The sequence below is a fragment of the Coccidioides posadasii genome, chromosome 1 (genome assembly GCF_018416015.2).
Source record: "Coccidioides posadasii str. Silveira chromosome 1, complete sequence".
In the NCBI taxonomy this organism is placed as follows: Eukaryota; Fungi; Ascomycota; class Eurotiomycetes; order Onygenales; family Onygenaceae; genus Coccidioides; species Coccidioides posadasii.
Window position 1 is genome coordinate 593,506 of NC_089407.1, and position 23,312 is coordinate 616,817.

Genomic DNA, 23,312 nt, shown 5'->3' on the forward strand with positions numbered 1-23,312 from the left:
ATCGTGTGATGACAATGAATCTAGGGACCAGCCTCCGCCCCGAGAACTCGAGTCTGAAAATACATTCCGTCTCGCGATATTTTCCCGCATTTGGACATCAGATGAGTTGGTTGACGGTGCTATGCCAAAGCCAACGGAAATACGACCCTACACTGTGCAATGGGCGTGGCAGGTTATTCCATGCTAATGACGGAAGTGCTCGGGTTAGCCAATCCTTTGGGACGAATTCACAGATAAGATAATTAGCTGAAGTCTTGCTGTGGCTTTATTATTTTATATCATATAGTTAAACGGTTGGCCTGAAAAGTTCCTTGAGCTGTGCTGCTTGTTCTAGTGGAGCGACTGGGGGAAAAGGTTAGGGTACTAGAGCTCCCTTGCCCCCTGGCACCCGGAACGCTGAAACAAGGTCATAAATGAAAAGCTTGCTCAGGGAGCTTAACCTTTGTTTTCCTTGCTTTTCCGGCTTGGAGGATCGGGCTCGACCCGAATAAATGTTAGTTAATCTCTCCGATGCAACTGCAGCCTGTGCCCGAGGATATTGGCGAGTATTCAGCCGCTAAAAGAACTAAGCGCTAAATTCAACAGCCGTTTCTAACTCCCGAGTGGCGTCGCGCCGACCCTTCTCTCAAACGAGCAGGTAAGTCCAAGGTGACCATTAACACCAAGTATTTTGAGGAGGCATGCTCCGTAAATGCCCAACCATTCTAGCTGGCCTGTTATTATCAGCAACCAAACGTTGTACCAGCATTATCTCCACGCTTAAAACCAGAAATTGTGACAAGGAACATCGTAGCGAAGTTAATCGGCGATCGGGCCAACCTTGATCATGAAAGTCCCCTCGGTGGGAACGCCGATTGTTGTTTGTTGCCCTCTCGATTTAACCGGACAAAATCTAAGTTGCTCAGCGACGACCAATCCCCATTCCACCCCTTCAGCCTCCTGATATTATCTTCCGAGCCTAGATCTGGGACCCAGAACCCTGTGGCGTATTCCTTCGCTTCAAATTCTTCTCTTTGGGTTAGTGTTTCTTCCCGTTTACTCGGCGGCCGGCCTTTCCTCTTCTGCTGACGAAGCTCTGTGAGCTCAGGTGCATATCGCGCTCTATATCTACATATATTCGATAAGAAAATAAGCAGGAGTTCTAAGACAATGCAGACAGTAACTACATTAGTTAGCGCGAGTCTCACCTTGTAACCAATTGGGCCACCTCCTCATCTGAGAGCGGCGCTGCAATATGCTGGATGGAGTCTTTGAAGAAATTCACTCTGTCCACTGCAGCAGAAATACGATCGCGTCAGACAGGACATTCAATGACAATGCCACGGAAAGGTAATGCTCACGGTATATTTGCCTTCCCTTCACATGCTCCGCAGCGGCGCGCGCCAGCTTCCCCTCCCTCGCACTCGCTCGGCGGAGACGCTTCGAGTCTCTGCTATTGGCATGCAAGGCGTCAAGCGCTCCCCTTTTTTTAGAGATTTGCTTTTGCACCTTTTGTAGGTTCCTTGCCATATTCTGATATCCGTCCGCTTTATTCTCGTCTCTTCTTCCAGCCACAGTAATTATCAATAGCTCATCAGCCTGATCCTGTACTCCGGACTCCGTAGGCAGAGAATTTTTTGGAGCCTGCAGAAAAAAGAAAAGGCGGTGTGTGAAGATAAGATAAGAATCTGGACGGAGTACGGAGCACGGTTGCGCCGCTAGCGTTGTATCAAAGCCCCTTTCAAAGCATCGAAGAAAACTGCCAGCAATGTTTTATCTTGTCTCTTGATCATCAAACCATAAGTACACATATTAACCAACAATTAAAGATCTTGTGTGTAACACGACTACGATGCGTCGCAGCATGCTCTGGACTCTGTCCAAGTTTGGGGGGGTTAATTTTGCTAACATATTCAGGAACTTGGGTTGCAGAAACCCTTGGAGGTTACAGAATACTCAGTACAATCATTAACTTTAAAAGTCACAGATTTGTTTTAACCATATTCTGGAGATAGTTAGAGTACAGAGACAGTGAGATGTGAGATGCATAATTCTAGTTCCATCACCTGCGCTCTAAAGCCCGAGGCATTGAAGTGTCTATCTCGCCAGAAAGTAGTGGGTAGGCGTAAGGGGGGTTTCAGTGTGGTGTTGGCGCTTCATAACTCTAGGGCATCTCATTTCAAGCCAGCGTCATGGAAACAAAACACGTTGGACATAAATCAATATTGGTCTTGTTTTTCTGCCCTGTAGCGGATGGATTGGCGTCGAAGCATTATCACGTGACAAAAAGACATGGATCCAACACGTGACTTCATCGCATGCAGCTCCACGTGACGTCAGGACGCTCATTGGCCATCGCGTCCCGGAGCGCGTTTCCTTGAAGATTGCAGTTGCTCTTTTCTCGAGAGTAGCGATCATTCCTGTAGTCCTCTCTACCTGCCCTCTTCTATAGAGCGTGTTTGTTTACCCTCTATTTATTGATTTCGAAATATGAAGATGACATAATATTTGCAGGCCTCGCGCTGTATGGTCTGGCCCATGTGCTGCTGACTCGAAGGGTAAACATTGGAGGAGCTCACAATATATCGCCAGCATGGGCATTGCAGGTAGGGTATAGAGCTTTGAACTGTTAGCATTTTCATTTGACACGTTGTAACAGGCCTCCACTCGCTTCTGAAATCCATCCAGAAGCCATGCAATGTCAAGAAATTCAAGGGCCAAACCCTTGGAGTCGATGCTTACGGATGGCTCCATCGAGGGAGTGTTGCGTTTGCTCTTGACTTGGCTCTCAATCGTCAAACGATCGGGTATGTTTTACCTTGTCGGTCCTTTGTTGGAATACGATATGAATTGCTGGCCCCCCTTTTTAACCTTAGGTATGTCGATTTCGCCATGCACCGTGTTCGCATGCTCCTTTATTATGGTGTCACTCCATACCTGGTCTTTGACGGTGGGAGATTGCCGAGTAAAGATTCAACAGAGGAGACCAGAGCAGCCCGGCGTGAAGAGAGTAAAAGATTGGGTCTCGAGCTCTACCGAACCGGCCGTACCTCCCAAGCCCAGCAAGAATTACAAAAGGCTGTTGATGTAACCCCATACATGGCTCGGATGCTCATCGAAGAGCTGAAAAAGTTGAACGTGCAATATATCGTTGCCCCGTACGAAGCAGACGCACAGTTGGTCTATCTCGAAAAGGAGGGCATAGTCAACGGGATCATTTCCGAGGATTCGGATATGCTTGTATTCGGTGCGAAGGTCTTGCTCTCGAAGCTCGATAAGCACGGCGATTGCATTGAGATCAACAGGAGTAACTTTTCTGCCTGTCGAGACGTTAGCCTTACAGGCTGGACGGATGAAAACTTTCGGCAGATGTGCATCCTCAGCGGGTGCGACTATCTCCCTAACATTCCGAAACTCGGGTTAAAAACCGCCTATCGGAAACTTAGAAGGTACAAGACGGTGGAGAAAGTAGTCAAAATCGTGCAATTCGAAGGACAGAGTCGTGTGCCTCCGAACTATTTAGAGGAGTTCAACCGAGCAGAACTCACGTTTCTTCACCAGCGAGTCTTTTGCCCAAGAGCTAGAAAGCTGGTAACTCTTAATCCACTGCCGAATAGCGCCCACGAGGGATTGACCTTTATTGGCAATGACATCGAACCCGATATCGCGATTGGGATCGCGTGTGGTGATTTGGATCCAATCACTCAAGAAGTGATAAAGATAAATCCATCATATCCGGAGAGAGCAAGGATGGCAAACATGCGGCGTGGGACACTTCCTCTTGCTGACGAGAAGGGACAAGATAAGCCTATAAGCTCTTTTTTCACGCCCAAGCGTATTCCACTAGGAGAGTTAGATCCGAACAGCCTTACGCCTTCTCCAAGTCAGCAAGCTCTGCTTGCGCAGAATAGCCGACGTTCTTGGTCAGCCCGACAAGCCCCCACACCAACAAGCGTCCCGCGAGCTGTGTCTGCATCTGAGCGACCTCCACAAGCACCAGATGTAAATAGGGAGTCGTTCCTGTCGCGTGCTGCAACGTTAGCTCGGCCTCTGCCAGCGAAGAGGCAGCGGCTATGTTCTGATGCTGCTGAAAACGAACCCGGCACCTCAGTCGGAGAGCGTAGTCGTTTTTTCAGGGGCAACTCAATCACCTCCGAGAAGGATGCTCTAAAAGGAGCAAAATTCAAGAAGGCAAGGAAAGCAGAATTTGGAGTCTTTTCAGATGACAGCGTCGAGGATATTATGTGTTCGCTTCCTGATAGCATAGATACCGTTGCATCACTTACACCAAGTCAGGGGGACGACCGGGGTACCACGTCGACGCCGGAACCCGATGAGAAGGGGAACCCATATTCGGTCGTCTTCAGGAAGCATACTGTCACTCACCAGAGCTTGCCCACACCGTCCCCAGAATGCAGCCAGAGCCCACTGGTAAGCTCGGCCCAGGGAAACAAGAGCAACAACAACGGCAAATCAGCTTCATTGGGCCTCGAAGCTAGGTTTGCATACGTTGACGAAAACCGCCACACAAGGCACCCCGATAATGGTCGGAATGAAGAGCTCCGTAAACCGCTCCGGGAGGGCGTGGCGAATGGAGGCGGGGCAGCATACTCTCAGGTCAGCAAACCGGGGAACCGCGCACGGATGACCCCTCTGCAACGGTTACAGCAGAGTGCGCTGGGTAGATCGAAGTCGATGAACTTCTCTAAAATGAACATGACCAAGGATGGACAAGCTCAGCGTGGATACGAGTCGGACGATTCGACATCCAGGCCAACTCCGCTCGCGTCATTTGAACCGAGAGGGAGTGAAGATTTGATTGTTCCAGGCACAGACGACAGCGACGACGGATCGCTATCTAATGGGGATAAGCCACAACTATTTATGTCTTTGGATCTGAAAAAGTTTGAATTCTTCCCAAGCTGAACATCCAGGACGAAGAGGGACATTCCTTTTTGATTATGTATTAGGCTAGGTGGGGGAGAGTTTAATGATCCTGACCTTGTGACACTCTGCGTTCAGGGCACTTATTTGTTGTCACGAGTTGGTCAAGAGAGGCCAAAATGAAGCATGGCGTATGGCGTTGGTTGGATCTGTCTGTGGAAATCCATATTTATGTTGGATAAGGACCCCGTGATAGACCAGGACCTTATATGTAGAGCTTATTGAGATGCTCCATATACAAAGCATAGAAATAAAGCTAGTTCTCCCCAGACCCTGAAAGTGAAGGCTATGTATGGTAGCTTGGTCGTTGGAGATGGGATGAAGTTGAGCTGAGTCAGCAATCAAAAGCAAGTCTGACGGGCGCCCCACCGTGACAGGATGCGCTAACCAAGAGTTGCCTAGTGCATGCAATGCTCCGCGTGGGCCCCGGCTATTTTAGCGCGCGGCTGATTCTGCCAGGGCGGCAACGCGGGGTTGCCCCGGTAATACAGAGAGAGTACGGAGTACTTCGCAGTGTAAACAAAAGGGCGGCCTCGTTGGCCCAGCCACCAGCACATGCCAGTCGTCCGCCGCCAGCCCTGACAGCCTCCAACCATCCCATAGATCCAGCCACCGTCGGCCGTCGATATCTGCTACTGCAACCTTCGGACTCCGTGAAACCTGATTTTTGCCTCTTGTCGACGAGATGAAGCCGTCGGCGCTGCGATTCCCTTCTCCGTGAAATTGGTCGTTCGTTTCGGTGACATCCTGCAGTCACTATATATGTGTGACAAAAAGGACAGAGCAAGAAAAAAAGAAAGGGGGTTTATGCACTGAGTTCTTACTCGCTTATTCACTCTCTATCATTCCTTCACATCACTTACTATCTTTTCTCCTCCCTTCCTTCCATGCCTTATCCATTCTCAGTTGCACCGCATACTGTAATTAAGAAGTTTTATCTGACACTTCTGACGTCTTAAATATACCTTTGTGCAGGAGGAAAGGGAGGTGCCCTTGCATTGAGAGACGATAAACCGCATCGCGCAACTTCGATACGTTAGAATCGGTTACGGCGCGGAGTCGAACGAGTTCCACCCAAGTCGCGACGCCACGCGGGATATTTGCATCAAAGATCGAGGCTTTTGGGATTGCAGAAGGACATCGTCTGATTGGAATTACACCGTGCTCCTTCTCGGGGCACCGAGAAGTGAGCAAGGATTGGAGCTGGAGTTGTAGGGGCTCTGGAGCAGTGGAAATCGTCGCATAACCATGCCCGAATTGCGGTTTGTGACCGGCGCCCGCCGTGCGTTTGTCCCCGTTCCATCTCTTAGAACCCGGAAGGATTTCACATTTCAAGACTGACATCTTTATCAATAGGGTTCATAACACAGATCGGGTATCACCATATTCTCATGATATTTATCGCCCTTGCTATCATTCTACTTTGTAAGTCAATGAATAGCCTATATCCTCCTCTCAATATTTGCTAACAGTTTCTTCAATTAGCCCTTTTATTAGCAGGATGTTCATCCTCTTCGCCTCAAATACCAACAATCTTCTTAATATCCTTATTTTACGAACAATATCCCCCCATAGAGTCAACCGCACAATCCGCTCCATCGGTAACAGCAGACATCGCCAATATAGTCCGTGGCGCCCAGCTTGAGGTTCGCGTAGGATATTTTGGAATCTGCGTTCAGCGTGGCGGCGGATCATTTATCTGCAACGCGAACGCCACAGCGCTAGCTGGCATCCTTCCCGCCGAAGATGACCCCTTGAACCTTGTCTGGGTGGCATCAACATTCAAAGACGCCGTTGTTTTTCCATACCTAATGTAAGTCCTATCTCTTCTCTCTCTCTCTCTCACACACACACTCTCTCTCCCCCTTCTTTTTTTTTTTTTTTTTTTTTCCCCGGTTCCGGCTAACATAGTTGGATATCTCGTAGCATTGTTGCCGTAATATTCGCATTTGTCTGTTTCCTTATCCTGGGTACGTTCCCCGGCTGGCACGAAGAGACCTCTCCCGATGGCTCCGAGCAGGAGGTCAGGCCGTTCCCATCACGACCTGTTTCGCAAGTCGCGCTCTCTCTGATATTCGTTGCTTCCGTGTTCATTTTGGTTTCCGTCCTCTGGCAGCACACTGCATCCGTAGCGGCAAGCACAGTAGCCCAGGATCTGGGCAACGGAAGCGTAAAAAGTGGGGTGGGCACGTCAGCGATGATATTAGGCTGGTTTGGATTCGGCTTGCTCGTTGTTGTTACGATTGGGTTACTGGCGATGATCCTAAGTATTAGTTTGTTGACGAGGCTTACGGATGATTGATGATATGAGGAACATTTCTTGATGAGGGAAAAAAAGGATGGCTGGGATGGATTTATACGCGCACTACATTACGCTTCATGTCCATGGTTTTGATGCTTTCATGTTTGACGGGCTCGTGGGCGGGATATTCCCCTTGAGGTTTTCTTTTTGCTGCGAAATTGTTGTCATATTATAAAGATGGAGGTTAAATCGCATTTGGATGGATCTGGCTACTTTTCGATTCTTCAACCCTGACTCTACGATAATAGGGTAGCGGTTGGGAGTATGTAGAAATATTTTCGTACAGACTCGAGTGCATTTATTATCAAAGATGTGAGTCAAGAACTGACCTTGCTTTTTGCGAGTATTGTTTTAGAATGGTGAAGTGGAGGAATTCAAATCAGCTCTTATAAAATCGGTAATACAATGCCGATGACACCGTGAATTATATGTACCGGACATAAAGTCGGAAAATGGCAGAAAATATCCACCTGTACATACCCAGCAAATCTCTCCCACCGTACGCCCTCCGAGGAACTGAAAACCCAACTAGGAGACGGAGCCCGCCCCAACGCCGCTCCTACACGTAGAGATAGTTTTATTTCATAGTATAACGCCATGATTGGAAGCAAAAGGGAAATATCAACATGCACACCGGAAACAGGGACCATAGGGAGGGAAAAATGATCTCAATAGTTCATGACTGGATTTCCACTCCCAGGCCCCCCTCTATCGTCACCGGCTCCATCGTAGCCGGGTCTGCTGGAAGGATAATCGTCCAAAGATCGGTATCCAGCATAGCCGCCACCTTCTCGGGGACCAGGCGCACGCCCTCGTCCTCGTCCTCCTCTACCTCCGCGGCCCGCACGCCCACGACCACCTCCACGGTAGCCTGGTGGGGGTGGGCCACGGCGGGAATCCTCGTCATGATAATGCCTTTGCGGTCGGTCATCTGGGTGTCTTTCGTGGCGAGATCGACTGTAATCATTGTAACCACCACGGGGGCGCCCTGGTTCGCGATGATTCTCCTTTGGGTACGAAGGGACATCTTCGTTGTCACGAGTATCATACTTGTGTCTGCGCTTGAATGGTCGGCCTACATTCGGCGCTTCTCCATCTCCATCATCTGAGTTATCTTCTGCCACTCGCAAAACCAATTTTTCTCCTATAGTGGTATCAAAAACCAAGGCATTTTCTTCGGAAACGGGGTTCCAGTTGCGTATCCTTCCCACGTCAATGGGCCGAGCACCTCTCCTTAGAGCAAGGACAACTACAGGATCAGGGTTATCAGTGTAAATATCTTCCGAATCGGATATAGGGGCTACTCTTGCAGCCCATATCTTGTTTTCAAAAACAGCTGTATCCGTGACTCGCCAACGCACGACCTTACCAATGCCACCCACTCTGTCGAGGATAGCCTTTGGCGCAGCGCGAGGTGTAATCAATATGGTATTGGCCATCAGTTTGACATCCCCCGAATCGACGAGGCTGGGTGAAAGCATAGGTAAGGTAAGATATTTCACCAATCGTTCGGAGTCAGCATTGGCAAGCATGTAACCGGTGTAGAAAATTACACGATGAATTCGAAGGCGCCCATATGGCGACTTGGTGACGTTTCCGGAGGCAGCCGTCACAATTGCATTGTGAGAATTAATCATACGTTGTACCTCGGCAGCTTCAGCAACAGGTGGCAGATATCTAGTGCTCTCAGCAACATGGATGACTTCGGCCGTGATAGATTTCCGAATTGGATGCGAGTTGGGAGCAAGAAATTGGAGGTTGAACTGCTCAAAGTAATCCCGAAAACCTTTGACACTAGAAAGATTCAGAAGGTTGTTCACGTAGTTTGGAGGCATTATTCTTACTGTCTAATACGATCTTCGTAAACTCTGATCTCATCGGCATGCTTGTATGTAAATATCATATCTTCAAGGAAAATCTGCTTGAAATTGATCGTGCTAGAAAAGCGTTGGCTGTTGGGTCCAATTTCGGGCTTTAGGCACACAAGGTCAAACTCCAAAGACCTGCTTTTGACAATTCGTTTGATGATCTCTGCAAATGAGCTCTCCGCGCGTCCAGTAAGAAGTACTGTAAGGACGTCTTTTTGCTTCATGCTCAATTCAACAAGTTCAACCTTTTGGAAAGTCAGCAGATAAGGCCTATATTGATCCATTCTGTAGAAAGCATACTATTTGTTCGTTCCACCAACCTTTCCAAGCTAAAGGTTCTTCTACGTCAATCCCCTGACCAGTGGCCGCAAGGATATTGGGGTCATGCCACCAGCCGCCATTTGCAAATGATTCATAGGCCTGAAGGAAGCCAATCGTGAGACCATTCCAAAGCTGTGGGTTGGGGAGGGGGCTGTTAAACACTATTGCGATATAAAGGCCGTCAGCATTTCCCAGGAGGATCTCATGCACGAATATTACTTACAGGTATTGTCAAAATCATAGACATGGATAGCTTTGACATCAGGAATTGCTATAATCCCCAGGTCAGCGCTCGAGCCAACATTATAGCAACAAAGAGCGCACCTGGAAGGTCTTTATTATTGTTTAAGCAGGACCATCTCTTCAGAGCGGTGGTGCTGTACGTCACCGGCTTCTTCGCATCAAAGGAATTGGACGAGTTGAGCAGGGGAGGTGCCATCTTGGAATATAAAGCCGCACGCGCAGAAATGTGTTTGCCAGACCGAAGCATCACAACACATCGTCCAGGGAAAGCATTCCAGAAGCGCAGCAGTCAGCACACGCGATGAAGTAGAGCGGTCCGTAGCACAAGCTTGAGCAACCTTGCTGGCGCCCGCCCTTATCAAAATTCGAGTCCGGCAAGCTGCCCGATATTATGTAATCACACTGCCGGCGTGTAAATTCTTCCTTTCCGAAGCCTAGCCTCCCGACACCTGCATGGATGAGGTCCAACCAACCTTGTGGCTGCGTTTGTCTGATCAAGCGCTATGGTGGCTGGATGGATGGTGTGAAATTCACATGGCATGCGATGGAGATTTGCAGCAGGAAGTCCTCCGGAAGACGCTCGACGAAGTAGCTTGTGACGCTACCAATGATCATGCCACCCCCTGTGTGATATGCCTGGAGCAAGTGCGGGACGTTGGAGTCACGATACCTTGCAAGCACAGAAACTTCGACTTCCTATGCCTTGTGAGTTGGCTGCAGCAGCGGAGAGCTTGTCCGCTATGTGAGTCGCATTGCTTGTCCTTCATAGGAGACAGGCACGCTGACTGGCTCTAGGTCAAACTGGAATAACGGGAGTAAAATACAATCTCCAGGCGCCGAAAGGCCCGGAAATATTTTATTTGCCTTCTTCAAGAGAAGAACAGAACTCCAGTACTCGTCATCCATCTACACGACAGCGTCCAAATTCGCGCCCAGAGCGTCGGTCTGGCAGGCGAATATCTTCTTTCCGACATCCTCTCCAACAGCCCGACGATCCTTTAGGCCGTCGGCGTTATATTTATCGACGACAGCTATACTCCCAGCATGTCGGTTCAAATCGACTATCACAGTACCGTGAGTTCACTCCACAGCTATTCAACAGGGATGAGAACCTGGTATCCCGCGCCAGGAAGTGGGTACGAAGAGAGCTACAAGTATTTGAATTTCTCGATCCAGATAATGCCGACATACAGGGTGGAGGAGAGCAGCAGAATAATAACGGCTCCGTAAGAACTCGTCGGGCGCGCAATGCAGAATTTTTACTGGAGTATATCATTGCGATACTGCGAACAGTTGATATCAAAGGAAGCGGTGGACAAGCAGAGGAATTATTGCAGGAATTCATTGGAAGAGAGAACGCACGATTATTTCTACATGAACTACAAGCGTGGTTGCGCAGTCCTTTTAATTCGTTGCAAGATTGGGATAGAGCAGTGCAGTATGATGAACGTGCGCAACCCACTTTGCCAACGATTCATCGTCGAGAGCTCGACACCCATCGAGAAGACAGAAGCAGATCTCGGTCCTACATGGACCGGACACATAGGAATGAGTCGCGAGGGTTACGAAAACACAGAATGCAGGACCCTCGACCTGACCTTGCCCAGGTGAGGAGGGTTGAGCGCGCCAGGCGACTGTATCAGCCTGACTGAGCGTGCATATCATTGTCATGAAACCCTTCGACGTGTGCGACCAGGTTCCGGGGAAATCGGGTTAAAGAGGCGCGTTCTGGGTTTGCAGACGGTGCCCATATTGTAAGCGTAAGGCCTTCCTCTCGTTGGCCCTAGTGCCATTGCATCTAGATATCAGTCCAGCAATCCCTATTTTCGGCGTCCATATTAGGATGCGAAGACCGTCTGCTGCAAGGAACACTCTGCATAAATGAATACATTATATATAGCGAACAATAGCAGCGCTACCTATAAACAATGCACCATTCCAGAACTATGATTTCGTAGACTCATTATGCCATGCTATTTTCATTTGGTTCTCGCTGCCGGTCAATATTACCCAGTCTCGGAAAGCAATACATCATGCCCTTACCTCCTACGACCGAACCGTCCCTTGCTACCACCATTTTTACTCCTTATCTTGAGCGCCCTGTAGTTGGCATGCGCCGCCGCCTTAATTTTTCGCACCTTTTGGACAAATTTATTCTCGCTCTGTTTTGCTTTCCCGCCCTGGTTGTTCTTATCTTTAGAACAGGTATTACCTTCGTCCTCACTATCCAGATTATCTCCGCCAGCGGAAAAAGGACCCTGGGACTCGGCCGCGGTAGCCAGCTCATCCTCACTATCCTCCTCAGGAATGGCAAATTCAGGAGCTTGCCGCGGCTTCGCGCGCACAGGACGCATATAAACCAACCTAGTAGTCCTCTTTTGACCTTTCTTCTTCCAATATCTTTCAGGTTTCGAGGGGGTATTCGTTGGGTCTTGGGCGTCCAAGTTGCTGTCTGGAACCTGACTGTCTGTGACAAATACCTTACCTGCCTCAGCATCCGCAGCTTCGGCTTCACGGAGCGCGTCCATATCGTCCTGTATCATTTCATCTTCTAGATCACGGAGCCCCTGCACGAGTTGGCTAAGCCCTTTACCCACCACTTTCTGCGGCATCCGTACAGCAATTGGGCTGGTGGTGTTGATTTTATCCTTCCCATTGTTCGTTGTGCGAGGAAATAAAACGCTCCTCCGCCGCAGAAACGTGGGTGTCTCTAATTCGCTACCGTTTGTTTTCCGCGATGGAGTGGGTTGAGCAGGAGAAGCGACTTCGTCTCCGACGATGGCATTCCCTTCGTCCGCTTCTATAATAGTGGCGTATCGCATCGTGCTTGGAGTACCAAAAAATTTCGAAAGATAGAATTTTTTCGCCGATGAAACTGGTGTTAATGAGTATCTTCGTGGGCGGATAGCAGACCCATGGTCTCTACTGGGAGTTTGCATCTTTTTAATAGGGGATGGTGTGGCGGTCGCATCGGTGAGGTTCGACTGTTTCTGTCTAGACGACGGAGTTGCTGTGTTCGGGCTCGATGGGGAGAGCAAGTCAAAAAGCCCCAATACTTTGCCATCGCGCTGAGGAGTAGGGCCAATGGCTGCCCGAAGAGGTATAGGAGAAATGTTTGGTTCATTGGGAGTAAGCAATCTTCTAACATTTGAGGGTGATTCGTATGGATCTAGATGAGACGGGTGTTGAGGCGCTGAGGTATGCTTTGCAACTTTTCGAGGAGTCGCAAACGCGCAGCTTTCGTGTCCGGCTAGGCTGTCGGTGAAAGGATACGTGCGCTTCTTTTGGGAGCGTGCCGGGGAGATTGCATTATGATCCGTAGTACTTCTATCGAGACAAGACGATGGTTTCTGGGATCGAAGTCGTGAATAAGTTTTGTACTTTGCAGCTGTCCAACTTAGCATGCGACTCGATGAAGGGACATTGAGAGGCACCAGAGAGACCAGCACCTACCTATAGCGGCGTCCTTTTTGATGTCTTCTCGCGTGGCTTTTCGGCCTTCATTTGCGTCAGAGAACGCCTTTTCCCACTCCTTTAGCTCGGAGCGGAGAGAAGCCAGTTGCTGTTCGATGGGTGAACCAGCGGAGGTTGCCATTGTCAGATTACTGGAGAGCGGAGCAATTATTTATCGTGGGAATGAAACAGTCATTTGATGGCCACGGAGCATGAGTATGTCACTACAGAGTGCTCCGTACCATGATGAACATTTGCCCTTCAAAAAGTTTCCAGCCGAAATTAGATACTACTTAACCAACAAACGCGTCGCGTCTCCTACGCGTCCACCCAATGACATCAACCTCACTAGTTGGTTACACCAAACTCCAAAATTTATCCCGTGTTTTGTAAAATTTTTGCCAGCACCCAAAAGTTCCCCGTGTTTCTTTCTGTGTTAATCCATCTGAGAACCCAGGCATATTCTGGATGAATTGAAACACCACTCTATGCGACCGTGTACACTACCAACTTGTCAAACAGCGTTTGTTATCAAATCCGCCCCGGAGCTGGAAGTCGGGGTGAACCACTTTGCCCTTTAAAATTGTATACTTGACAATCCCTTCACAATGCTCTGGTCGAACTCGTGCGAGCCAGATCATCTGTTCTGCCTCCTTCCGGTAAATAAGCACATTTGCTGAAAATTTATGCCCGCCCACGTGCGAGACGAAATAAACACTCACCCCGCCAGGGCGGTCGTCACTGTCGTCGCGATGGAGCCCGAGAGGTCGCAGATGGCGCTCAAGTTCGCGTTTTATAAGTGGTGCTGATATCCCGCATCGTGCATCTCGACTTTTGTGAGAACAAAGTAGGACTACATAGTCTCGCTGGCAAGATCGAGGTGTCAAACGACGCCCTGTGTCGGCATCATTTCGCTCGTCTACAGCTAGGGCTTCAATGAAGCGGCTCTTCAACTCCGGAATATCTCCAACTCGCACTCTGTCGACAAACGTAAAGGAAGGCAATAATAGAATAGTTGATTCGTCTTGGGAATTTGGGGATACAGCATCGGTGCAGGCTTGTGAAGTTGGTATATTCGATGCAGAGACCATAATGCGCTGCAGGTGAGCGTTAGCTTATTTATCCTTGCATTGTACGAAGACCGGGCGATGGGTGCATGGAATACGAACACCCTGCTTTGTTTGACGCGAAGTACTTGCAAAAGCTTCCATCAAGGTTCCCTGCATATTTTCCACCTTCGGAACCCAGTCCGACTTGCCTGTGGCCACAAGGACATGAGTCGCAAACGGCTTGACCTTGCCATAGAGCCGTCGTTGGTCTTCGGTCATGAAGCGCGAAGGATATTTTATCGTACAATCTGCACAGTCTCTGGTACAATCCGGGCCGTCTGATTCGGGGTCTACCGTGGGAAATATGTATCCATCATTTCCTTTCGTTCCCCAAACCGACCGCGCACGAGACACGAGTGAGTTAAACATCATGGACAGACTGGAATCCGCGGTTGTGTAGAGAACAGACCCGATACTAGGATTTTTTTGGTTTTATAAAACGTCGAAATGTATTTGCCTAATGCCAGCTCAGCGTTCCATTTAAGAGTGGAATCATATATCTCTGCAGCACCACAGGCAACACCAAGCTATCAGGTTATCTCCGATCCTTGCGTTTTCTCGCTTTCCGCATGATAAACTACATGTGTACTCCCCACTGGGTAGGTGATTGGAACGCTGTTGAAGGCGTTTCTGAGAGATTAATCCCCCGCCAAGGAGTCGACTTTCCTTGCATCCTCACACGGTAAGCCATAGCTGTGCCGCTGCATTAACTAGATTGAGCTCGCTTCAAGAGAGACAGCGAACAAACTGCAAACTAAATCGCTGCTGGGACTGAAGTTACTCCGCAATTCCGCCAATCGGAGGTCGGTCTCGGAGTTGCTATGGACTTGCGGATCTTATTGCCGAATCCCCACCGGATTTGACGGATTTGACGGATCTATCGGGCTCCAGCAGTATTTATGCAGACGACATCGTCGCATCATGTCCATCTCCCCAAGATCGAAGACGGAGTAATCGATTGCAGACTGTGCGCTTATCTGGGTGGCAAAAATGGTAGACGAGCAAGAAGTCGTGGTGAAAGCGTGTCGTGGTGTCTCCGAGCCGCCTCGGAAAAAGAGAAAACGTAGGACGCTGGCTTGTTTGCCGTGTCGCAACAGAAAGGTCAAGTGTGACTTTGGCCAGCCTTCTTGCGAACGGTGTCTGAAGACTGCCTGGCCAGAGAGATGCACCTATGAGAACCGCCCACCAGCGTTTCATGCAGATGACGGGCCCTCAGCGCCGCCCCGTCCTGAGGTACCCCTGGTGGCGCCAGAGCCTGACCAGGTTGAGGGCCGAAATCTGAAAACCCTTGAGTATTTGGTGCAATGCCTTGCTCAACAGTCAGCTCATTCATTCCCGACTCATACAAACCCATCCCGGGCGCCCTCTCCCAGGGTCAACTTCCATGGAGCGGACCCTGGCGAGAGTCCTGTGTCCAAACGACCAACCACACCTGCGACCATATTCAATGCTACCCTCCACGGAAGAGAAACAAAGACCCGATTCCATGGCTGTAGTAATATCTACAGTTTGTATCCAGAGGTGGGAATAGTCTTTCATAATCGATATGAGAATATGGTATTGATGATACCGTCCAGTTTCCAGAACTAAAACAATACCTTCACCGGCTGAAGTATGAACACCCTGTCCTTGCCGGCTTTCTACGTGACCTGTCCAAGCTAAAGGAAGGCCGCCTCAAAAAGCAAACATTACCTGGGGAGTTAGCCCTTGATACCAATTATCTAAGTGGTCTGCTCCCGCAATGGTCAGTGATTGAGAGCTGCATGGGCATTTACTTCAATTCTTTCGGAAGTGTGAGTAGGCTGTTCCATAGACCAATGTTCAACCAACAACTACAGCTTATCAGGGACCGTCCACAGTCCGCCCCACCCGTTTTCATTGCTCAGGTTTTCCTTATTCTGGCAATAGTATGGAACGGCCACCCCGATGGAAGTATCACTCCGAGCACTGTTTCAAACTGGATACGATGGGCAGATACTTGGCTACAACATTGCGGGATCAAACGCCCAACTCTCGCCACATTACAAGTTCGATGTCTCCTTGTGCAGGCCAGGGAAGTAAACCACACGCAAAGAAACCAAGCATGGGCTGCCACCGGAAACGTTGTAAAATTAGCAATGTCTGCCGGGTTCCATCGCGAGCAGCCGCCGGGTTGCCGAATTTCTATTTTCAACAGGGAAATGCGGCGAAGGGTTTGGGCGACAATCTTAGAATTGGACCTTCAAGCGTCTCTGGATCGTGGTATGCCGCCAACAGTGCAACACGCTGACTATGACTGCTTGCCTCCATTGAACATTAATGATGAAGATATACAAGAATCCACCGCTGAGATACCCATACAAAAGCCTTTAAGCATTCCCACGGATTCTTCCTATCAAGTCATGGCAGCCAAATCTTTGGGTTTGCGACTACATATTTGCTCACTGATCAACTCCCCACGACTTTCGATATCGTCTTCCCAGGTTTTAGAGTTGGACGAGGCTATATATCAACAACTTTCTAGCATTCCAGGGTGGAAAGGGGTCGGTGATTCTGATGTTAACGCGAACCAGAGAATATTGCTATGGCGAACGCTGCTTCAAATACAGCTTCAGCGAAGCCAGCTCTCGCTGCATTCATCCTGTATCTTAGGGGATTCGAAAGCAGGGACATTTGCGCACTCTTCCCGTTCTAGATTAGATGTGGCCGTGTCTATCCTATGCCACGAACAACTCCTCTTAGACCAACTCGGGAGAAGGGCATGGTTTACTTTGAGTGAAGTTATTATGCAATCTGCAGTCACTATTTGTCATTATCTATATACGTCTGATAGTGGTGTTGGTAAGCTCAGGTTTACCCTATATCCACTCTTGTCCCTGCCAGAACTCTAGTCTAATGCCACCCTCGCAGGATCTTCTATAGTACGGCAGATACTTCCGAGCCTTACACAGACCTTGGTATCTCTGACCGAGCGTGTCCTGCCTTGGTGGGAGGAGAAGTTCACCGCTGTCCAAAAGGGAATGAGGGAGTATTTCATCCTATGCGTCATAATCTCCATGGTTAAAGGAAAGCTATGGCCAGAATCAATCGACGCGTACCGAAAGGAGAGCATTGATCGAATGACGACGTTGTGCTATAATACCCTATCTAAGCATATGGGTCGATCGAAGCTGGATATATCTGAGAAGAACTGGGTGCATTTTACAACAAAAGCCTCTCCTTGTTTCTGGCTTCGATCGACTAACTCTTTTACAGACTCATCCGATAGAATCCCCGATCGCCGCTCCTCCAACAGACTCGAATTATCCTCCGTCCAACGATTCTTTGGATATCACTGTGTGTACCATTGAGCTCTTCCTCTTTCATGCTGTTCCCTGGTTTATCTTAGCTGACAAACTGTTTTCTTTTTGATACCAGTTTTTTGAAGATTGGGACACCATTTTGGGAGATTTTACGACTGAATTTTCTGATTTTGGGGCTTTATAATAAATAATCTATGGCTATACGCTCCCACCAGCGTCTTGCGGGGGTCAATCTCCACGGAGACCCAACTGCAACGAAGTTGTGAAAAGTATAAGAAAAGCTCCGTTTTTGCCCAAAAAAGAACCGCTATCACTCGATGCTCCTTGTGATTAACGTAGATCCTAGTTCTAGTTTAAGAACCGAGCTTTTATGACCATTTTATGACAGTGGGGTACACAAGCACTTAAAACTCGGGACGGTGGTCCGCATAGACCCGGAGGGAGGCACAAAGCAACTGGAAAGTTTTTCATTCATAGCATATCATTTCCACGAAATATCATCCCCAAAAGCACCTCATCAAATATATACAGGAAGAACACAAAGGGACTCCGGACACAAAAGTAGCTTCACGAAAACCAAACCGACCAGCCTGATCCACATCTTAAGCCTAGAATGCTCGCCCCGCTAATTCACGATAAACATAAGAAATGGGTATCCGGATAGCAATCTAAACACTATTCCCGGAGCGGGTTATAAGCATGACACTGCATCTTCAAGCTTTCTTCGCGATATAATCTTTATTTTCCACAGTGACGCTCTTGGTCATGTGGTTAACCTTATACACTCCTACAAGCCGCGCGGCAAGTTCAAACTACGGAGGAGAGAAGACGATGTTAGCAGTGACAATTAAGATCAAAATATAACCAATGGAAACCCGGTGTAAGTAAATTTGGCCAACTCACCATGTTATTTCTCAGGGAGATGACAATGAACTGCGCATTTTTCGTACGCTCCTTGATATATGAAGCAACAATAGAGACCTAGAAAGCATGGTTAGACGGCACAAAGTATGCAATCCTAGATGCCCGCGGAGTGTACTCACGTTCCTAAAATCTAAAGCAGCATCAATTTCGTCCATGACATACAGCGGGGTGGGTTTGTAGTGATGTAAAGCGAACACAAGGGCCAGACTGGACAATGTCTTTTCGCCTCCAGATAGATTACTGATATTTTTCCAGCTCTTCTTCGGTGGCATAACGGAAAACAAGATGCCTTCCGAAAAGGGATCAAGAGAGTCCACGAGTTCGAGTTCTGCGTTACCACCCATCGTAATCATTTGATACATCTCCTTCAGGCGAAGAGAAATGGTGCTGAAACCTTCCATGAATCCTGTCAATCGAAGCGAGCGAAGGGTATCAAGGCGAGATTTAGCATTGTCACGGCTTGCCAGTGCGCTTGCAAGATCGGCAGAACGAGATTCGTGCTCCGCAACTCGACGCCGATATTCAGCCAGAACAGACAGATCCACTTGAGCGTTTTGAGTCTTTTCCTCCAACGCGGCAATGACGGCTTTGAGGGATTCTTTATTCATGCCAGACAGCTCGTCCTTTGTATATACAGGAAGCTGGTCCGATTCTTCTTCCTCGCCAAGGTCGCTAATGTTCTGTAGCGAAAGTTTCGACAATTTCTCTTCCCAATATCTGCACCGTTTCTGATTCTCGACTAGAACCTTTTGATTTTCCTCTAATTTGTTGCGCATTTCTATTTCAACCGCACGGGTCTCATTGAGTTCGGCTGTCTTTTCATTCAGCTCAGCCTTGAGCGCAGCAAGTTCCTCCTTTTTGGATAATAAAGCCTAAAACAAGTTAGCGAATAAATCCGTTTCATGCCCTACGGTGATACTCACTTCCTGCGCTGCCTCAGTTCTTTCTCTCATTTCTGAAACTATGTTGGCCTGGTCCTCATTCTCCTGAGATAATCTGTCGAGTTCCTCTGCAAGCTGCTCAAGCTCTCCTTCAGAGTCCACACGAGACTTCTCATGTTTTACACGAAGCTTAGCATTCTTGGATTTCGAGACTTCGGCACTGGACACTTCTTCTGTAAGGAGTGAAATTTGCTCCTTAAGTCCATCTACCTTGGCTTTTTGGCCACGAAGTCTCACTCCACCGATTTCCATGATCTTATTCTGCAAAGTTTGGATCTCTTCCTCAACACCGGCTTTTTCTGCACGCAATTGACCGATCTCTGCTTCAAACAAGGAGATATGCTTTCTGAGCGCCGCTGCTCTGCTGTCATCATCCTTGGATGGTTTATGTTCAGCAGTAAGCTCTTTGACTCGGCGTTTGGCGTCCGCCAGATTGCGGCCGGCACTCTCGATCTCGAGCTGAAGCTTCTGGATGGTGGTGTTCAGCTTAGGAATGTCATCGTTTTTGCTTTTCAATGAGGATTCTAATTGGCGCTGCTTTTCCTGAAATGCTTGGAATCTCTTCTCCATATGGTCACGTTCAGCGTCAAGCTTCTCTACCTGGTCCTTTGAAACTTCCGCCACCCTCTTTGATGACATGGCGCCCCTAGCGACACGAGTTCCACCTCCACTCATGGTACCGGAAACGTCAATCAGCTGTCCATCAAGGGTGACGACCCTCCATCTTCGAGCCCCGTACGCAATCTTATTGGCTTGTTCTAAATCCTTTGCAACGAGGGTGTTCTGCATCACGCTATAGAACGCTGGGCTGAACTTTGGATCAAGAGGCTTGACTAGATCGAACAATCGCGGAACGCTGTCCGGAGTAAATATGGGAGACATGTCTCTGCGAGGTAACCTGTCCAGCAGGATAAAGTTCGCTCGGCCGAGATTGTTTTTGCGAAGATATTCAATACATTGCTGCCCGACCTCCACAGAGTCCACTACAAGGTTGTCCAGGGCAGGGCAAGCCGTCGAGATGGCAACATCGAATTTCTCTTCGATTGTCCCGAGGTTTCCGAGACGCCCGTGGAATCCCTGAATACGACCTGACTCTTTCAGTCGCATTAGGCCCGCAAGAACGTTGCCCTGGTTCTGCGTGCTCGTGAGGCTCGATCGGGCCTCTTCCGCCTTCTGTCGAGCACGAGACAGACGTGAACGATATTCTGGTTCCTTGTCAGAGAACCTCTGTAATTCTGCTGTTAGAGTTGCAACTTCATTTTCGAGCTCCGTCAGCTCCAAGCGACGCTGTTCTATCTCGTGTGTTTTGGCCGCACCCCCCTCCTGAATGGAAGCAATCTTTGCCTGAGCTTCTTCCAAAGCTACAACACCTGCATTTCTCTTTTCATGAAGAATATCCAGCTCACTTTGAGCCACAGCCATCGCGGACAGCTTCTCGTTAATTTTCTCGTTCCACGGTTCGAGACCTTTTTGCATTGCGGCGATCTGATCAGAAAGTCCCTGTGTTTTTCCTTTTAGGCTCTCACGGATGGACGCTAGTTCCTCCTCTTCGCGTCTCATTTCCTTTTCGAGAGATGCGATTTCTGCAGTTTTTCTCTCAATGTCATCGGCATGCTTTTCGACTAAGCTCGCGCATTCAGAAGCTGCTAAGCGACTAGCTTGCATGGCTTTTTCGAGTTTCTTCCGCTTGTTTGCCAGGAACTTGCGCTTTTCTTCCAGTTTGACTGATTCTTTATCATATTTGGACATCTCCTTCGCGATCGCTTGAGTTTCCTTCTCCATGGTTTCATATTCCTTTGTGCTTCGCTTAAACTGCCGTTGAAGGTCCTTGATGCCCTCTTCATTCCCCTGATGCTTTTCGAGCTCAAGGTTTAACAATTCTTGCATCTGCAAAATCGCCTCCTCCGTAACTCTCGTGTTATCATTGCATTCATCGATGTAAATTTGATACAGAGCAGACTGCTTTTCTACAAGCTCATTTTCGTCTTTGATGAACATCAAAGCCTTGTTTTTCTTGTCTTCAAGGGAAGATTTCTCTTTCTCAACGTGCTGGACGCGGCTGCTTTTCTCTGAACAGACTTCATTTAGCGTTTCAACCTCTGCCGCAGCCTCCTCGATAGGAACCTTGTATTTCGACGTCCCTATTATGTCTTCCAAGTACTCCAGAAGACCATCATCATGGTCATTAGCAGCTTTTGGCTTCATCTGAGCGATCGATTCGACTTCGCCTTGTAAGATGAGGAAGCGTTTATGATCCAGATCAATGCCCCGAGCTCGAAGAAAATCGGTGACCGTCGTGAAGTTGGTTTCCTTGCGGTTCATGTAATATTTGCTCGTATTGTTCTTAAAGGCTCTCCGCGAAACAACGAGCTGCGAGTTTTCCACAATTTCGTGGCCGCCTCCTGGAAGATCGAGAACTTCCTGAAAATGTACCTCAACTTCACAGAAAGGGAGGTTTGGGAAATTGGCGGAGTTATGAATGAGAGCAGAGATCTTGCCTTGTCTCATTTTACTGGCCCGGAAGCCAAAAACAAAAAGCAGTGAATCAATGACGTTTGATTTCCCAGAGCCGTTAGGTCCAACCACCGAAGAAAAGGAGGCATGAAATGGGCCAACAACCTGTCTACCTGCATAACTTTTGAAGTTAGTCAAAACTAGATGGGTGATAACCATTCGTGGTTTTGGCCCCGAGGGTTCTTCCGTAGGAGGTTGCGACATCGCCCGAGATTTCATCAAGATATCCATTGGCTTCTCCAATGCAGTCGACATTGGATTAATCGCTTCAATATTAGATGCTTCAGGCAGCGCTCTTTGCAGAGGAATTTCATCGGTTGGGTGTTGTACTGTATCTGTAGGGGTTGCCTCCCTTTCCGATGAAGCAGGATCATGTTCTATGGACGGTACTGCCGCAGGGTTAGCGCTGGAGGGGTCTTGCTGCGGCGCTACAGGTGTAATACTTCGGCGGGATAGCCGTCTCCCAGTCTCTGTGAATTGTGTGGGTGTTGGGGTGGCACTATGTCTTTCTGACGATGGAGTTGATTCAATCTGTCGAGAAGAACTCCGACGAGACAATTGCCCATCAGTCTGCTCTGGCTGCATGGGCGCTGGTGTGAGGCTATGTCTTGTCGAGGATCTGCGTGGCTCAACATGTTGAGAAGTACTTCGACGGGATGAGCGTCGAGTGGTTTCGGCTTGCTGGATGGGCTCTGGAGGAATGCTGTGTCTTGCTGAGGATGGAGTTGGCTCAATCGACCGAGAAGTACTGCGGCGGGATCTGTGCGAACTAGGCTCTGGAGATTGTGAGGGTGCTGGTGTCGGAATAGAGGAGAACTCCACTGTGGGAGTAACTGAAGACATACGAGTACTTCGATGAGCCGTGCTGTGTCTTGACCTGGAAACACTTTGCCTTCGTGTCGGAGTCTCTGGATCCCCAATTATAGCACTCGCTTCCGCTCCGCTAAATGGATTCGATGTTACTAGGCTCTCTCGGGTCTGGGTTCGTCGGGTCTTCCGCGGGGGCCGCGCAGTAGACTGGGAGGATTCAGCTATACTTTCAGCAGTTTGTCGTCGAGACGTCCGTCTTGCGGCCGTCCGATTTGGGACCGGAGTGTATTCTTCATCGTTGTTGTCATCGTCGTCTTCAGCCGAAAACTTCGGGGTTGCTCGGCCGGACTGCAACTCATCCTCCGAACTTTCTTGGACGATTAATCTTTTCCTCGTAGAAGCACGCCGTGGGGGGCGCGACTGCGATATTGACGACATTATTGCGTCTGGATTACTGTGTTAAATCGTCGGGGAATGTCGAAGGATATGGTCCCTCCATGTCGACGCGAGGGTTTGTTGTTGGGATGGCTGTTTATCTTTAACCCGAAGCAGCGGCGGTCGCTAGCGCAAGCCACTTCTGTGGCGCACGCTATATTTATTTGGTAAGAACTATACGGTGTAAT

General features: G+C 48.8%; 9 protein-coding genes across 9 annotated transcripts; 4 read left to right on the top strand and 5 right to left on the bottom strand.

Annotated features, from left to right (window-relative positions):
* Nucleotides 1–293: 293 nt before the first annotated feature.
* D8B26_000126 (uncharacterized protein) lies at nucleotides 294–1,601 on the bottom strand. Its single transcript, XM_066123121.1, has 3 exons — nucleotides 1,341–1,601; nucleotides 1,188–1,272; nucleotides 294–1,107 (listed from the first exon to the last, which is right to left on the bottom strand). Exons 1-3 carry the CDS (start codon nucleotides 1,507–1,509, stop codon nucleotides 825–827), a joined length of 537 nt encoding a protein of 178 aa, XP_065979193.1. The 5' UTR covers nucleotides 1,510–1,601; the 3' UTR covers nucleotides 294–824.
* Nucleotides 1,602–2,229: 628 nt separating this feature from the next.
* Nucleotides 2,230–5,191, top strand: EXO1 (Rad2 nuclease). Its single transcript, XM_066123122.1, has one exon. It carries the CDS (start codon nucleotides 2,872–2,874, stop codon nucleotides 4,903–4,905), a length of 2,034 nt encoding a protein of 677 aa, XP_065979194.1. The 5' UTR covers nucleotides 2,230–2,871; the 3' UTR covers nucleotides 4,906–5,191.
* Nucleotides 5,192–6,171: 980 nt separating this feature from the next.
* Nucleotides 6,172–7,460, top strand: D8B26_000128 (uncharacterized protein; the record flags this gene model as incomplete). The annotated part of the gene is made up of 4 exons (XM_003067660.2): nucleotides 6,172–6,205; nucleotides 6,280–6,348; nucleotides 6,409–6,736; nucleotides 6,850–7,460. The coding sequence occupies 4 exons, from the start codon at nucleotides 6,172–6,174 to the stop codon at nucleotides 7,223–7,225; spliced, it is 807 nt and encodes a 268-aa protein (XP_003067706.2). The 3' UTR covers nucleotides 7,226–7,460.
* Nucleotides 7,461–7,528: 68 nt separating this feature from the next.
* Nucleotides 7,529–9,960, bottom strand: D8B26_000129 (uncharacterized protein). Its single transcript, XM_003067659.2, has 5 exons — nucleotides 9,739–9,960; nucleotides 9,638–9,685; nucleotides 9,394–9,575; nucleotides 9,070–9,338; nucleotides 7,529–9,019 (listed from the first exon to the last, which is right to left on the bottom strand). Exons 1-5 carry the CDS (start codon nucleotides 9,902–9,904, stop codon nucleotides 7,894–7,896), a joined length of 1,791 nt encoding a protein of 596 aa, XP_003067705.2. The 5' UTR covers nucleotides 9,905–9,960; the 3' UTR covers nucleotides 7,529–7,893.
* A 175-nt stretch (nucleotides 9,961–10,135) lies between these two features.
* On the top strand, nucleotides 10,136–12,452 carry D8B26_000130 (uncharacterized protein). Its single transcript, XM_003067658.2, has 2 exons — nucleotides 10,136–10,399; nucleotides 10,453–12,452. The coding sequence occupies exons 1-2, from the start codon at nucleotides 10,192–10,194 to the stop codon at nucleotides 11,307–11,309; spliced, it is 1,065 nt and encodes a 354-aa protein (XP_003067704.2). The 5' UTR covers nucleotides 10,136–10,191; the 3' UTR covers nucleotides 11,310–12,452.
* Nucleotides 11,588–13,252, bottom strand: SLD2 (DNA replication regulator sld2; the record flags this gene model as incomplete). Its single annotated transcript, XM_003067657.2, has 2 exons — nucleotides 11,588–13,045; nucleotides 13,111–13,252. 2 exons carry the CDS (start codon nucleotides 13,250–13,252, stop codon nucleotides 11,697–11,699), a joined length of 1,491 nt encoding a protein of 496 aa, XP_003067703.2. The 3' UTR covers nucleotides 11,588–11,696.
* A 361-nt stretch (nucleotides 13,253–13,613) lies between these two features.
* On the bottom strand, nucleotides 13,614–14,438 carry D8B26_000132 (uncharacterized protein; the record flags this gene model as incomplete). The annotated part of the gene is made up of 2 exons (XM_003067656.2): nucleotides 13,614–14,207; nucleotides 14,280–14,438. 2 exons carry the CDS (start codon nucleotides 14,436–14,438, stop codon nucleotides 13,614–13,616), a joined length of 753 nt encoding a protein of 250 aa, XP_003067702.2.
* A 771-nt stretch (nucleotides 14,439–15,209) lies between these two features.
* On the top strand, nucleotides 15,210–17,684 carry D8B26_000133 (uncharacterized protein; the record flags this gene model as incomplete). Its single annotated transcript, XM_003067655.2, has 5 exons — nucleotides 15,210–15,740; nucleotides 15,797–17,039; nucleotides 17,109–17,392; nucleotides 17,454–17,534; nucleotides 17,616–17,684. 5 exons carry the CDS (start codon nucleotides 15,210–15,212, stop codon nucleotides 17,682–17,684), a joined length of 2,208 nt encoding a protein of 735 aa, XP_003067701.1.
* A 266-nt stretch (nucleotides 17,685–17,950) lies between these two features.
* On the bottom strand, nucleotides 17,951–23,127 carry D8B26_000134 (uncharacterized protein; the record flags this gene model as incomplete). The annotated part of the gene is made up of 5 exons (XM_066123123.1): nucleotides 17,951–18,312; nucleotides 18,404–18,481; nucleotides 18,544–19,296; nucleotides 19,348–22,655; nucleotides 22,725–23,127. The coding sequence occupies 5 exons, from the start codon at nucleotides 23,125–23,127 to the stop codon at nucleotides 18,214–18,216; spliced, it is 4,641 nt and encodes a 1,546-aa protein (XP_065979195.1). The 3' UTR covers nucleotides 17,951–18,213.
* Nucleotides 23,128–23,312: the final 185 nt, after the last annotated feature.